Source organism: Diabrotica virgifera, chromosome 4, assembly GCF_917563875.1.
Source record: "Diabrotica virgifera virgifera chromosome 4, PGI_DIABVI_V3a".
NCBI classification, from domain to species: Eukaryota; Metazoa; Arthropoda; class Insecta; order Coleoptera; family Chrysomelidae; genus Diabrotica; species Diabrotica virgifera.
The window spans coordinates 132,675,019-132,690,465 of NC_065446.1; the positions used below are offsets into that span (position 1 = coordinate 132,675,019).

At 32.8% G+C, this 15,447-nt stretch overlaps 1 protein-coding gene across 1 annotated transcript in view; it reads right to left on the reverse strand.

Annotated features, from left to right (window-relative positions):
- LOC114331654 (diuretic hormone receptor-like) overlaps positions 1-15,447 on the reverse strand; it is an 892,082-nt gene that overhangs the window by 454,050 nt on the left and 422,585 nt on the right. Inside the window, exons 5-6 of the mRNA XM_050649706.1 lie at positions 11,499-11,579; positions 8,636-8,712 (exon numbers count right to left, since the gene is read on the reverse strand). Of these exons, the coding sequence (XP_050505663.1) occupies positions 8,636-8,712; positions 11,499-11,579 (158 nt within the window). The remainder of the gene's footprint in view (positions 1-8,635; positions 8,713-11,498; positions 11,580-15,447) is intronic.

The window sequence follows — 15,447 nt, forward strand, 5'->3', positions numbered from 1 at the left end:
AGTAAAAACGAATGAATTTCGGTATAAATGCTTTATTTTCTCATTTCTTTGGTTATAATTTAGGATCTAAATCATTGTGAAGTTATTATGAAGTTAATTTATATAAAAAACTGTCTCTGCTGACAGGCAAATATAAGATTCTAAGGAAGACTTAACTTGTGGTGTGAAGGCTTCTTCCGGTGCTGTCCTAGGTTATCCACACCTCATGATCTTCTTCGGGAGGCGTCAGGTTTTGATGTACTGGTCTGATGTACTGGTGGATCGGTTGTTGGCTCCGGAGTTGTCTAAATGTTCGTCGAACCCATGGGTCTTGAGGAGCTGCTATTTACCATTTACTTGTACTTTCTGGGGGAGCATTATATATCCTCTGGGCCAAAACAGATGGTGTAAAAACTAGGGCCACGCCCTTCTCCTGGGTGCCAATTAGGTCTGTAGCGCTCGCTGCTACCTACTTGGCGAAGAATATAAAAATGAGCCAGAAAGGCACCAGCATGGTATTTATAAAGGTAAAAGAAATTAATTGAAGGTCAGGATTAGCTGATAACGAAAAAGACATTCTCATTGAAATTGACAAAGTTGAACGTTTTAAAATTACAAAAAATTAATGGCTTGATAAATAACTTTGCTTCGAAATAAAATATTTAGAAAGAACGAAAACTGGAAATAATTAAACTGTTTAAAATGAAAGTGGCAATAATATTTTCTCAATAAATATTATTCGAGATGATGGAAATAACTTTTCTAATTTAAATCAGGCATCACTAATTTCATTATTGAATTGAAAATGGATATACAGGGTGCACGAAAAGAATATAAATGGACCGACTAATAAATATTTGCTACAAATGAAAATCAACAGCTACCTGAGAGGACCTCTAAATGCAGAGTGGGTCTTATTAAAATAAATTCTACAAAGTAGCGGGTTTGCACGCTACACACCCCCCATCTCGAAAAAAAATTTCAAGTGTTGGAAATTTTTTAATATAACAAATAAAAAGACGGAAGAAAATAAGGAAAGAAGAAAGCAAAGTAAGTGAAAACAACATCAATGGAGGAAGAAAGAGAACAAAAAAAATGAAGTAATATATTAGAAGAAGATTCAAAATTCTTATATAATCATATAAAATTAACAAAAAGAAGAAAAAAATCACGACTAACTCTATCTTTCAAATACACTACTTATTTGCAGCAATATCAAGTTATGTAAAAAAAATGTAACATGATTCACCAATAAGCAAATAATAATAATATCGTATGGCATTTTTGCCGGGGAGATCCTTTCGGATAGTTCCAGCGCCAATTACATCTTTAAACCTGTTTCAAGTAACTAGTGTCGATGTACACTAGCCCAGGGGGACCGACGGCTTAACGTACTCTCCGAGGCACGGTGAGATGGCTCGTGTCATTATTGGAAATGAAAATGGTTTGTCTTTGGCAGGGATCGAACCCACGTCTACTGGCGTATGAGGCCAGCGTTTATGCCGTTACCCACGGCCGCTCATAAGCAAATACAAGAGAACATATAATATAGTATAAATTGCAATAGTAAACCCAAAAAAAAATCAAAATTTTTAACTAATATTCACTACATAAGTATATGTATCTATCGCTAACCTAACGCGATGTAGAATTACCATACAATTATTAAAAAAAATATATATATATTTTCACCATGCACTAAAGCAACACGACTCTAAAAAAGAAATTTGACCATCATTACTATATAATGGCAAATTTCCAAATAATATTCAAATGAATAAGTAACATAATTTAAATAGGTAAGTTCTCTATCTTACTCTATTTAAAGAACAGGCCTATTTAGTCCATAGACTAAAGCCTCAGGGAAACATAAATGATACATATAGTATCTAATTATGCTATAGGGTAGCATTTTAGTCCACCCTCAAGGGTAAATTAATGTTCCTAACAAGGATACATCAAATAAAAGTGTCCAACGACCACTTTTTATAATATAAACTGTCACAACCGTCAAAAATCTAAGGATTCTCTACAGAAATCCTAAAATTTATTCTTTTGATCAATATTTACATCAAAAGATATTATCATACACAGTAGGTAAGCTTAAAATTCAAAACTAACTGAACTGGTAAAGGTAAGCATATATAAATATAAATAAACTGGTACCCATTATAATACCAGTACTGAATATTGTATTAAATTTATAAGTTTAGAACTTATTTCTAATCATGTCAAAAATTGGAATATCTAACACTAAACACGTGAGAGAACAAAAACAATAATGAAATCAACAAATTACCGATTTAGCAAACCTCGCTCTGAAATATACGTCTTGATGAGTACGTTTTGTTATTTAAAAATATTTAAAAAAATATTTTAGTTTTGGTGTCCAGATGGAAAGCAAACAAAGTGGATAAAGCTCATAAATTCTAGAGACAAAACTAGTATCAACAAGAAGCCAGGCGCCAGCATTTAGATGAAAATGAAAAAGTAGTAAGCAAGATTACAAGTATACAAAAATTCGCAAAAAAATTTAAAGCATATTAATTCCTCTAAGGAGTAAACGTGATTACGCAAGAAGAAAACTATAGCATAATGCACTGAAAATCCAAAAGAATAATACGCAAGAGGGTGTATAGTTTTAGCAAAAACCAACAAAAGTATAGCACGTTGGGCGCCAATTTTGTCGTGTTCATATTAACAGAAGAGCAGAACTTAGCAAAAGGTGATAAAATGGTGTGGCTGACTTTATGTGGAAGCCCGTTAAGGACTAACTGACCTGTCCTAAAAATCACCTATATTTAGGCATGGGTGTTGGGTCAGTTAGTAGCGATATTTGGATTTCCAGGTCAATTGACAGATAGGAACGATTTTTAGGCGGAACGATGCGTAACATGGTGCGCACTAAGGCTTAGATATACTTATCATACAGCCTTACGATTCTGCTACGATTACATAGCAGGGCGACTGTATAATCAGTCGCGTGACCACTCCTGTCCTCACTCGTCCCCGTTGTCATTACCGATCATACACCCACATTACATACTATTCGTATTCCTGCTGCGGAGCTCCTATCGTTTGATGTTTGAAGTTTGTGCAGTATTGTCTTCTTAAAATCCAGATTACAGCACCGTTATAACAAAAATATTTTTTTAATTTACTACACCTTAAATCTTTTATAAGTGCCAGCCAAAAGTGTCCTCCTCCCTCGTATCTTTTCGACGATTATAATTATATTAGTGAAATTTGCAGGGAGGCAATAAGCTTCTCAACTAGTCATAACAGGTGATGTAATGTGATAATATTACAGAGCCACTGCGACCGATAATTTTATATGGGACATTATGACAAGTGATATCTCGATTGAAAGAAAAGTTTTGGAAATACCTATTTAATCATACCAATTTTGTTTGGGTTTAAGCCGATTTTGATGAAAAAATTAAACAAACACTAAAATTGTAGTTGTTTTTATGTTTGTGTTTGTGTTTGTGTTGTGTTTGTTGTATTTCGTGTTACTCCCATCATTTCTCGTATTCTCAACAGATACAATAATTGATGACATAAAACAAAACAACTGGTATGGTACGTCCATGTACAGGGAATGCCAGATGACAGGATCCCTAAACAGATTTTGGCATGGACACTACAAGGGAGAAGAAAAAGGGGAAGGCCGAGAAGAAGCTGGAGGGAGGGAATTGAAAAAGAACTAGAGGAAAGAGAAAACCCTCCAGGTCTATGGTTAAACAGAGAAGAATGGCGGTTAGGAGTCGGAAGGCGTCGGAGAACGCTGTAAACCGTTAGTAGTAGTAGCTAAAATTTAGTTTCGCATTTAACTAATAAAGAATATATTGCTAACCTTAGTTCTAAGAAAAAAAAAGTAGATTTTGGACCCAAACAGAACATTTTAGTCTTAAGAATAACAATAGAAAAAACAAAAGACAAGAAAGCAAAATTAATTGTGACATTCATAGATTTTAAGCATGCATTTTTTCGGAGCGGGTAGATAATATTACTTAACCCGGCACCTGCCAAGTGGGGTGCTAGCAGCACCCCATAACATATTTTTATCAAATATTTGGTATTTCATGTTTGGTAACCGAGCTGTGCGTCATAGTAGCTTTCTATAATATTATATAGCATAGATGTGTTAGTGTTTGAAGTGGTTATTTAGTGTCATTCTGAACTTGTAGCTCTAAAGTCGAATTGGGGTGTCATCATCTGGCACTTTTTTCATCATCTTCGTCATCATCTGACAAGTTTTAATTTTTTTTTTGTATTTCTGATAAACAGGTCAAATTTACATTTTTATTGAAATAACTGATTTAAATTATTAATATAGACTCTATACTCACTAAATATTATTATTTTTTAGATATTTTACTTGATTTAATTTATTACGGCTTGGTACTTGCTAATTTGCTTATAACACCTTTTTCATTTTATTTTTTAACTTTTATAACATATTAGTGGCTAATAAGTTAAGTAAACATGTTTTTTATATTCTTGTGTTACTGAACATATTATTTTGTTTTTTAATCAAGTAGATTACAGACAATTTTTACGGGGTGCTGTGAGCACCCCACGTGGCAGTTGGCGCCTTGCAAAGCCACGTGGCAGGTGCCGGGTTAAGGGTTTTTGGATAATTCGGCACAAAAAAGTCTTCTAAAATTATTTTTCTCTAAAGTTGATCGTTTGCGTGTTATACAGGATTAAAAACTGAAAAAACACGAAAAATTATCATTTTCAAGGTTCAACAATACAAGTAAAAATATTATTTTTGAAATTATTAGTGCCTATTGAATTCATCATCATCATTGGCGCTACAACTCTTCGTGAGTCTTTGCCGCGTTTACTATTGCGTTCCATGTTGGTCGGTCCTGTCCCACTATGTAATTCCCATTGTCGCACTCCCATTTTCTCTAGATCTTCTCTGACTGCATCCTTCCACCTTTTTCTAGGCCGCCCTACAGACCTTCTTCCATCTGGCCTTTCCCAAAATACATTGTTGATGTTTATAAGGCGATTGTCGTTACTGCGTATCACATGCCCTTCCCATCTGAGTCTATTGGCTTTTATATATCTGACTAGATTTTCTTTTCCGAATAGAGAATCAAGCTCGTTATTGTATCTGCGCCTTCATTAGTTTGTCACGCTGTCTCTGCAAGGGCCATATATCATTCGTTTTGGCGTTCCCACACCAGCAATTTATTTACTTCTCTTTTCGTTAGCGTTCATGTTTCGATCTCATACGCGACTACTGGTCGTATTATGATCTTATATATCTGGATTTTTGCACCTCGTGAAAGAAGTTTTGACTTCATTAGATGTTGCATTGCAAAAAAAGATCTGTTTCATGCCATTATTCTCGTTTCAACTTCTCTCTCTAATTTGTTGTCATTTGTGATTGTTGCTCCTAGATATTTAAATTATTTAACCACTTCGAAGTTGTGATCGTTTATAGTAATGTTTTGACTTATTGTATTTTGTTATATCTTCATTTATTTTTAGACCGATGTTTAATGCAGCTTCTTCAAAGCTTGAGAAAATATCCTTAATTTCTAATGTTGATTGTGCTACTGCGTCTACGTCATAGGCAAAGGCGAGTATGATTTTTGCTTCCCGAGCAGTTATGTCTGGTTTGATTTTGTGATATATTTTCCGCATGCCATATTATAAGGCCAGGTTAAACAACAATGTGCAAAATGGATCTCCCTGTCTCAGTCCAGAATTTATGCATACAGCATTTGCCCCCCCCCCCCTATTCTAACTTGTGCAAAGGAGTTACTTACACACATTTGTGTTACCGTAACTAGTTTCTTGGGTACACAGAGCTCGATCATTGCCTTCCATACTGTTGCACGATTAATTGAATCATAAGCCTGTTTGAAGTCTATAAAGATATGATGCACGTACTGATTATATTCCCAATACTTTTCAAGCATTTGTCTTATTGTAAATATTCGATCAATAGTCGATCTTCCAGGACTGAAACCACACTGCTAGTCACCAACTATTTCTTCGGCGTATGGTACTAATCTTTTTAGTAATATCGAGAGCGTATAATTAGCCTACAGAATTACTTACTTACTTACTAAGTGGCGTTACAACCCTTCGTGGGTTTTAGCCGACTCGACAACATGCCTCCACTGTTTTCTGTCTTGAGCAACCTCCATCCAATTCTCCACGCCCATAGTGCTTAGGTCTCCTGCTATATTATCTCGCCACCTACAGAATTAGAAGTGCCTAAATTCAACTCCAAGTGTTGTCCAATAACCAACTCTAGTGTTCTTACCGTTTTCTTTTTTAAATTTTGCAATTTTCCGTATTTATTATTGTATTTTCATCTCTTCTTGCGTTAGATCGTTATTGATGTATATTTCCGGCTTTGATTTCCTTAGTTTGTTTTTATTCTTCATAATTTTTATTTTTTCGTTTTTGTTTTTTAGTTTTACAAGACATGTTTTGTCCCCTATTTTATAAGCTTCTTCTATTTCTACTTTAATACCTAATTCTCTTTCCACGAAATTTGCCATAACCTCGTTGACTACATTTGGGTTATTTGTATCCATCGGTAGACCCTGGACAATAACATTGTTAGCTTTTCTCTCTTTCTCGAACTGCTCTACCTTCATTTTCACTATCTTTAGTTCTTCTTTCATTTCATCATTTTCTTTTTATAGTTGTTGGTTACTTTGTTTGAATTCATTTATTTCTTTTTTTAATTCTCTTAGGTCATTTCTATATTCTCGTTGTTCTTCTTTTAATCCTTTAACCTCCGTTGTTAGTGGTTGTGTTTCATTTATTAAATATTGCATCATTTTTAATAGCTGATCTATTTTGTTTTCATCGCTATTCACCATTTTTATTTCTTTTTATGTGTTTTTACTCTATATTATAGCAAGCGGTAAGCTCTAGTTCCCCGGTCGACCCGTCAGAAGCTCTAGAACTTCTCAAGCAATAATTGAGTATGATTTTAAATATATTAAAAATTCTTTTTTCTTCGAAATCTTGTTTATTAATTTATAATTAATTGATTGATTTTATTTCTTGGATTTTTAAAGCTTTTTGGAAAACTGGCAACGTCGCTTTTAATTTGATCAAGACTTGTTCTCTTATCTGTTGTCAAAAGAACTGGAATTATTAAAATGTCGTTTGTTTTGATTAAAATAAAATGTTCTATAACTTACTTATAGGAGATTTTTGCCACTATTTTTGCACTGTAGGTAGTTTATGTCCTTATACAATTTTTAGCATATAGTTAAGTATTTATTTCGCACTACTACCTCAAAAATCGGGATAAACTCTGGGCCTGGATTCCGTGCACTGTAGATATCTACAGTCGCTTTCTATCGATGTCAATTGTCATGAAAATATTTGAATTTTTAGCTTTAATTGAATTATTTTCTAGTTTTGCTAGGTTATACTCTAATTGATGCTGAAGTGACACTTAGTAAAACAAGAAAATATTTGAATTAAAACTAAAAATTCAAATATTTTCATGACAATTGCCATCGACAGAAAGCGACTGTAGATATCTACAGTGCACGGAATCTAGGCCCTGTGAAAATGTTTAACACTTTTATTTCGCACAATGCGTTGTTGCCACCCCAGATTTTTATAATTTGTTAAAAAAATTGATTAAGTACATATATCAATAACTCCGAACTTATGACATTTAGGTATAGGGAACATTAAATAAAAATCAGTACTTCTTAGGGGCTTCAAAATGCAAAAATATACAGGGTGTTATATTTGAAATAAGACTGTTTTTAGATTTCCAGAAAAACAGAAGGTCTTAAAACAACGTAAAGACTACCTTATCTACTGTATCACAAGACCCTTACTGACTAAAACGTATAAAATTCGTACATCATGTTTTCAATTATGGCGTTCCGTATAAAAATTAATTCCAGTTTTTATATGGAAAAACTAATAACTCTATATATTCAACTGTTTACTTTGCCCAAAAACAGTGAAGCACATTTTAACGACTCTGCTTGATATATTTTTCAATTACGAGTAGTAAAATAAACAAGATTAAAAATCGTTTTTATTAATTTTATGTCATACCGGTTTAATATTGTGTATTTATTACTTAGTTACGAACCACATAAAGTATATATCTCCAAAGTGTGCCAGTAGTATTGTCTCATTTACGCATTCAGTATTATTTTCTACCATCCATTGTTGAAATTTAGCGTATTCCTTGTCGTACGTCTCTTGGGATTTTTTCGGTAACAGATTCTCAGTCGCTTTTTTGGCTTTTTTTTTAACTATTTCTTCAGATATATCGAATTTCTCTTGCATTCTGACTTTTTTTGACTATTTCACATAGGAAAACTTTGTTTACGTTAATATCAAATGGCTAACCAATATCACTTTCCTAGCAACGGTACTAAATACCTGCTGGGATACAATATGACTTCTTATTAATATAAAGTAAAACTAGAACTTTAATTCATACAATTACCCGGTATGACATAAAGTTTTGTATGCACCACGTGCATTATTAAATGTGTATACCCTCGGGTCACATATAAACCCTCGCGCCAGAGGCCCTTGAGTTTATAAGCTTGTCGCCCTTAAGGTATAAACATCTATTTAATGTTCTTGATACATAAATAACTATTAAAAGTTAAGTCATTCGTTCACTTACGTTGTTGGTATTTTCTGGATCAAAAGGTACAAAAGATTTGACAGCAGCCCAAATCAGTACAAACACCATTGGTAATCCTAAAAGATAAAGAAAATTTACAGTTTTTAAAATGAATAAGTGGAGATTTCACAAAAAATTTTTATAACATAGAAACTGATGAAAGAATTGAGCAAATAAAATATATTTTGCCATTAGAGACTAGTCTCTATGAACAGCTAGATTTGTAATACTTCCTAGCATATTAACTATGCATCTATGTTTTTCTTCACTTCCAGGATTATGCTTTAAGCCTGTTCAGTTCTTAGTCTTGCTATTTTCTTTAAGATCGTTCCACGACTCTCCTTCCACTTGGTTTATAATTGTCTTGCCAGTCCAGCTTGGTCCAGTCTTTCAATATTTTTCTCGATTTAACGTGTTTTATTGTGTTCTAGTATTTGCAAGAATATTCAGAACATTTTTAATATGGTATCAATTTGCATCCTATTTTTAGCTTAAAAATTTCATTTTGGCTGACAATATATTTTTGGCTTTCTGCATCACCTTATAAAATTTTTGATACACTTTTGTTGTTTTATTTTGGAGTTTTCTTTGTATTGTACCATACATCATCTAATATTTTTATAACTTGTTTTTCTGTTTCTTCTTCATAACAACTGGTCACATCTTAAAAAGTTAAAGTGTGATATCTAATTTTAAATCTTTTTATATTATTATCCTGGCTCGTACAGGGTATTTTCTTTTACATACACACTACTTGTATTGTAAAAGTTCTTATAAGCTACTCTTTAAGCCAAAAAAAAAAAACAAAAATAACCATATACAAAACCCTTATAGAACCATTGTTAACATATGGATCGGAGGCATGGGCCATCTCCAAAGCATATGAAAACATTCTGCTTATATTTGAACAAAGGATCCTGAGAGGAATATTAGGTGGCATCTGTGAAAATGGTGTTTTTAGGAGGAGGTACAATTGCGAGGTATGCCACAGATATAAACAAAAATTTGCTGGTAAACACGTAGTATCTCTTATAAGAATAGGAAATCTAAGATGGGCAGGACATCTAGCAAGATCGCAGCAGAACAACCCTCCTAGAAGAATTCTTATGTCACAACCTGTGGGAAGTAGAAATAGGGGTAGGCCAAAACTCAGATGTAAAGATGGTGTAGATGAGGATGGGAGAAAAATAGGCGCAGCAAACTGGCAACGGTAGCAATGGATAGAACTGACTGGCGTAATAGACTTGGGAAGGTCGAGGCTCTTTCATAGGGCTGTAGCACCATTCATGATGATGAGGTATTCTTCACCATTCCAAGTAAATTCACTTCAATTATTTTGCAGTGAAGGTATAATTATCATCCAAGAATTCTGAGGAAAAACCCTGTGGATATTTTTGATCTATGTAGTCCATTTTTTTTTCTCCAGTAAAGCCACCTTCACGATTATCTTTTTGCCCTTCTAAGTTTTTTAATAAATTTAATCATAGATTTGATATAATTACCCCACACCCCTGACCATTTTTGCAAGTTTTCTCCTGACAATTATTGTCTTCAAATGCGACCGTGACAACATTTTGAAATTATTATAATAGTTATGGTAGCGGAGCCCAAGTGGGGATTTTTGCAGTTACTCGAGCGGGTCAGATTATTACATGGGAAGAAATCTTGTACCCTGTAAATATACTTCTACCCTAATATATTGGCTCCTAATACAGGAGAGTTCGTTAAGGGGGGTCCGAAAATCCAATCCTTAGAAAAACTCGAAATCGTCAGATCAAGATAAGGTAAGTTAAGTACATGCAAACAGCGTATATTTCAAAAAATCTGACGATTTAATCAAAGCGTAAGGAAATGCTGAATCACAAAATTTCACGAAAAAAAGCGAATATTTCGCGAAATGAACGTCAGATGTGTCGAACAAAATGTGTTCAGTATTTTCCAAAAATCTATCGAATGATAATACACACGACTCCCCACCAAAGAGAGGGGTGGGGGATGAAAAACAGAAAAACATACGTATTCAATATGAATACGTGGGGTGCGGGGTTACTTTTAAAATCTTAAATAGGAGCCCCCATTTTTTATTGCAGATTTGGATTCCTCACGTGAAAATAAGTAACTTTTATTCGAGACATTTTTTCGAATTATGGATACATGGCGCTAGCTATGTATATTCGGAAAAAACGATTGTTGGAATTGGAAAATTAAATTAAAAATGGAGAGTGCCCCACTCTACGGAAAAATAACTTAACTTTTTTGCAAATAAAATTTAATAAAAAATTTTTGTCCTGGTAAAAGGTATAAAGGGCTACAAACATATAAACAAAACGTTTTTGCTCTGTAACAAGAGCATCATCAGTGTTACAAGCACATGGTGAGCCACCCAAAAATACAAAGGTTGAAACCTTTTACAAATAGACTAAAAGTCTTATTTAAATATAAACATTCTAAAATCCAAAGGATGGATAAAATTCCTAATTTTTTTGGTTTTACGACGTAGTCTTCACATCCCGGTAGGTCCCCATAACGCTAGGGTAACTGCAAATTTAGCATACTTTCCTCACCTACTACATATTAGATCTTATTAAAATAAATAAAAACGTTATTCACTGAACAATCAATTTTAACTACACCACAATATTTGGCCCTAGTATATACGTATGATCCTTTATTATTCTGAAACCATACATAAACCAACAAAAATATACTTAATATACTAAAATAATATACCACTAACTGAATAAGGGATTCCAAAAGACCTCTAGCTATTAATATCCCTCTCCATCCTATCTCCACAGGTTAAAATATATATAAATACCAACAGACTTCTAAATAACTTTAGGTAAGTAAACAAAATACTCACCCCATCCGATGAAAACGTACACCCTTAATTTAAAATTCTCTCTGGTGAGCGTCTCCACGACGAGAATATAAAGGTAGAGACCTGTAAAAACACCAACACTAATTAGTAATTATATCCTTGGTTCCAATTGAAATTTTCCGAAGCTTAAGGGTAAAGGAACACTTTATTTCCCATCAATGCGAAATAAAAGTAATGAAATTGGAACCCGCGTGAAATGTATTTTAAGTTTAATGGCGTTTGCAGGATATTTTGTGGATTTGAGCGGAACGGAGAATTATTTACTCACACCTATTGGATTATACAGGGTGTTTGGTAAAGAATGGGCCATAGCTTAACCTCAGGTTCCTGACGTTAAAATAGGCCGATTTAAGCTAACTTACCTTAGTACAAAGTTTATAATAACCGAGATACAGGGTGTCAAAATAAATTTTTTTTTTATTTATTACTGAATATTTCCTGACAGGATTGAGATATCAACATGAAATTTGGAATTTGGGAGTCTTTTGTGTCGAGAAAACTAAATTCCCTACCAAAAATGATGTATTACCCAGAGGGCGCCACATACGCCTTTCAGCACTCATTTATTACGTTCAATTTTTTTTATCCCTCACTCTGTATAATTTTGACATTAAAATTTTTATTCTCCTATCAGTTTTACTTAAAAAAGATATACTTCTTTCATCTCCCTAAACTCAACCGTTTTCGAGATAAACGCGTTTTAATTCTGCGATACACCATCATTTTTAGTATATCGTTGTAGTTACACCCGAAAAATAACTTAAAACCATAAAATTATCCAAAAATGGATCGCCAATTTCTTCAAATGGAATTTGCCATGCAATGACATAAATTTGAGAACTGGCACAATTATTATGGTTTTAAGTTATTTTTCCGGTGGAACTACAATGATATTATGCTGAAAATGATGGTGTATCGCAGATTTAAAATGCGTTTATCACGAAAACTGTTGAGTTTAGGGATATGAAAGAAGTATACCTTTTTTAAGTAAAACTAATAGGAGAATAAAAACTTTAATATCAAAATTATACAGAGTGAGGGATAAAAAAAATTGAACGTAATAAATTAGTGCTGAAAGGCGTATGTGGCGCCCTCTGGGCAATACATCATTTTTGGTAGGGAATTTAATTTTCTCGACCCAAAAAACCCTCACATACCAAATTTCATGTTGTTATCTCATACAATGACAATTAAATTATTTACCTGTCTAGCAACAATATTATTACATATATGCGATTTGTTAAAGAATAAGGCTATAACACATTAAAAACACCATTTAGATCTGACAACGGGTTTAGGATATTCGAGACATCAAAAATGAGCCAGTTTTAAGGTGGTGCGTTAATTTCTTGGAGACGTGTATACAGGGTGGGGCATTAGTGTGACAAAGTCAAATTACTCGTTTGTCGTAAGAGACGCAAAAAAAAAGTTATTTAGGTAAAACTTGGGACGCGGATAGAACCATAATTTAAAAGTATTTTCAGATATACAGGCAACCCGTAGTGACAGGGTGACACAAACTTATGTTTTTTTAAATAGAACACTCTGTATATTTTTATAACTATGTATTCTCCACTCTATGCAGTCTTCTTTCTTAAAATATAGGGTTTTGTAATATTATTTTAACCTTCCGATGACCAACCTTTTTTTGTTACACGGATGACCAAGGGGTGGGGGAATGACCCCAGGCCAAAAATGTCAAAAATTACAATTAACAAAAAATAAAGTTTTTTTTTTGGCATGGACTTTATGTCATTCAGCCAGTCACAACATGTATTAGTGTCATGTGTAGTGTGTATGTTGAGTAAGTGTCTTGTTACTTTGCAAAGTCGACGTCATTAGCGTAAAACTACTTGTAATTACACATAATAGACGCTATTTTACTAAACATCAACATCAGAATATATTTTTTATTCGTAAAATATAGGGAATTTTTTTTATTTCAAAATATGAGGATATCTAGAATGATATTAAAGTCAAATAAAAAATAATGAGTTAAAAATTAAAAATAATCTTGAATTTATTAAAGAAAAACATACGCTGGGGTCACAATTTCCCCCGCTTGGTCATCCGAAGGTTAAGCAGTTTAAAAGATAATTACGTTTTTTTTTGTTAATTTCGTAGCAATATTCACACAGGCTTATTTCCTAATCAAAATAGTTAACAATATTCACACCCTGTAGAATTGTAGTGATTTGACATCAAAATTTATATTTATGTTCAAACGATTTTTAATTAGAGTCTAGTATTATTTAACCTTAATAATATAGCCAAATCTTTAATTTTAATATACAGGGTTGGTCAACACTTGGAATGAGTATTTTCTGAGTTTTCTTAAATGGAACACTCTGTATTTTATTATTGCAATGAAATATTATTTTATGGTACTTTTTTATTTCTGAAGCATTTCCTATACTTAAGTGCATTATTTTTTTAGTTATTAGTGATTCTTTAAGCCAAACATTAATTGCAACAAAAATTACATGGAATTTTATTAGGTGGCCGCGAAAATTAAAAATAATTTTTCGACAAAAAGTTCATATTAATCTAGACTGATCCTTAATTCATTAATAATGGATGAGGTATCGAAATACCTACGTAGTTAGGATTGTTGGTGCGCAAAATATTAATAAAAACATACAAAATCCTACTTAGTTGGCAATGACAATAAATTTGCTAAAACGTTTGACATTATACCATTTGTGTAGTTAAAGTTGCTTTGTTACCATTACTAATATGAATTTTTCTTTTAACGAGTAACTGATTAAAATGGTTTTTGTGCTAGGAGAGCATAACAAAAATGTGCTACTAGCAATAAGAATTTTTGATCAGCAATTTCCTGATAGACGACAACCAAGAAGAGAAACTTTTTAAAGTATACTAGAACGGTTGTTCTAAGTAGTCTAAAAACTATTGTAAATGAATAAAATGAATTAAATGTAACTTTTAGTGTCACTGAGGATCTGCATATTAGTACGACCGTTCTTATAATCTAAGTGTCTACTCTGTTAAAACCGTTTTAGTATACTTTCAAAAGTTTCTCTTCTGGGTTCTCGTCTATCAGGCAGTTGCAGACGAAAAATTCTTGTTGCTAGTAGCACATTTTTGTTATACTCTCCTAGCACAAAACCAGTTTAAAGAGTTCCTAATTAGAAAAATTCATATTAGTTGTAGTAGCAAAGCAACTGGAACTATAAAAAAATAATATAACGTCAAATGTTTAAGCAAATTTAGTGTCATAGCCAACTAGGTAGAATATTGTATGTTTTTATTAATATTTTACGCACCAACAGTCTTAACTACGTAGGTATTTGGATATCTCATCCAATATTAATATATTTAGGATCAGCCTAGATTAATATGAATTTTTTTGCCGTAAAGTTATTTTTGATCTAGTATTTTCAAGGCCACCTAATAAAATTTCACGTATTTGTGGTTGCAATTAATGTTTGACTTAATGAATCACGAATTACCCAAAAATTAAAGCACTGAGGTATAGGGAATAGGGAATGCTTAAAAATAAAAAAGTACCATAAAATATTATTTTATTACAATACTAAAATACAAGGTGTTCCATTTAAGAAAACTCAGAGAATACTCATTCCGAGTTTCGACCAACCTTGTATAACAAAATTAAACATTTCGCTATATTATTCATGTTTAACAATAGTAGACTATATTTAAAATCGTGTGACATAAATAGAAATTTTGAGGTCAAATCACTACAACCCTACAGGGTGTGAATATTGCTACGAAATTCACAAAAAACGTAATTATCTTTTAAACTACCTCGTATAATACTGCCATACGAAACCTTATATTTTAAAAAATAAGTAATCGAGGAGTATTAAAAAATATAAAAATATACAGGGTATTCTATTTAAAATAAAACATACGTTTGTGTCACCCTGTGAATATGAAATTAATTTTA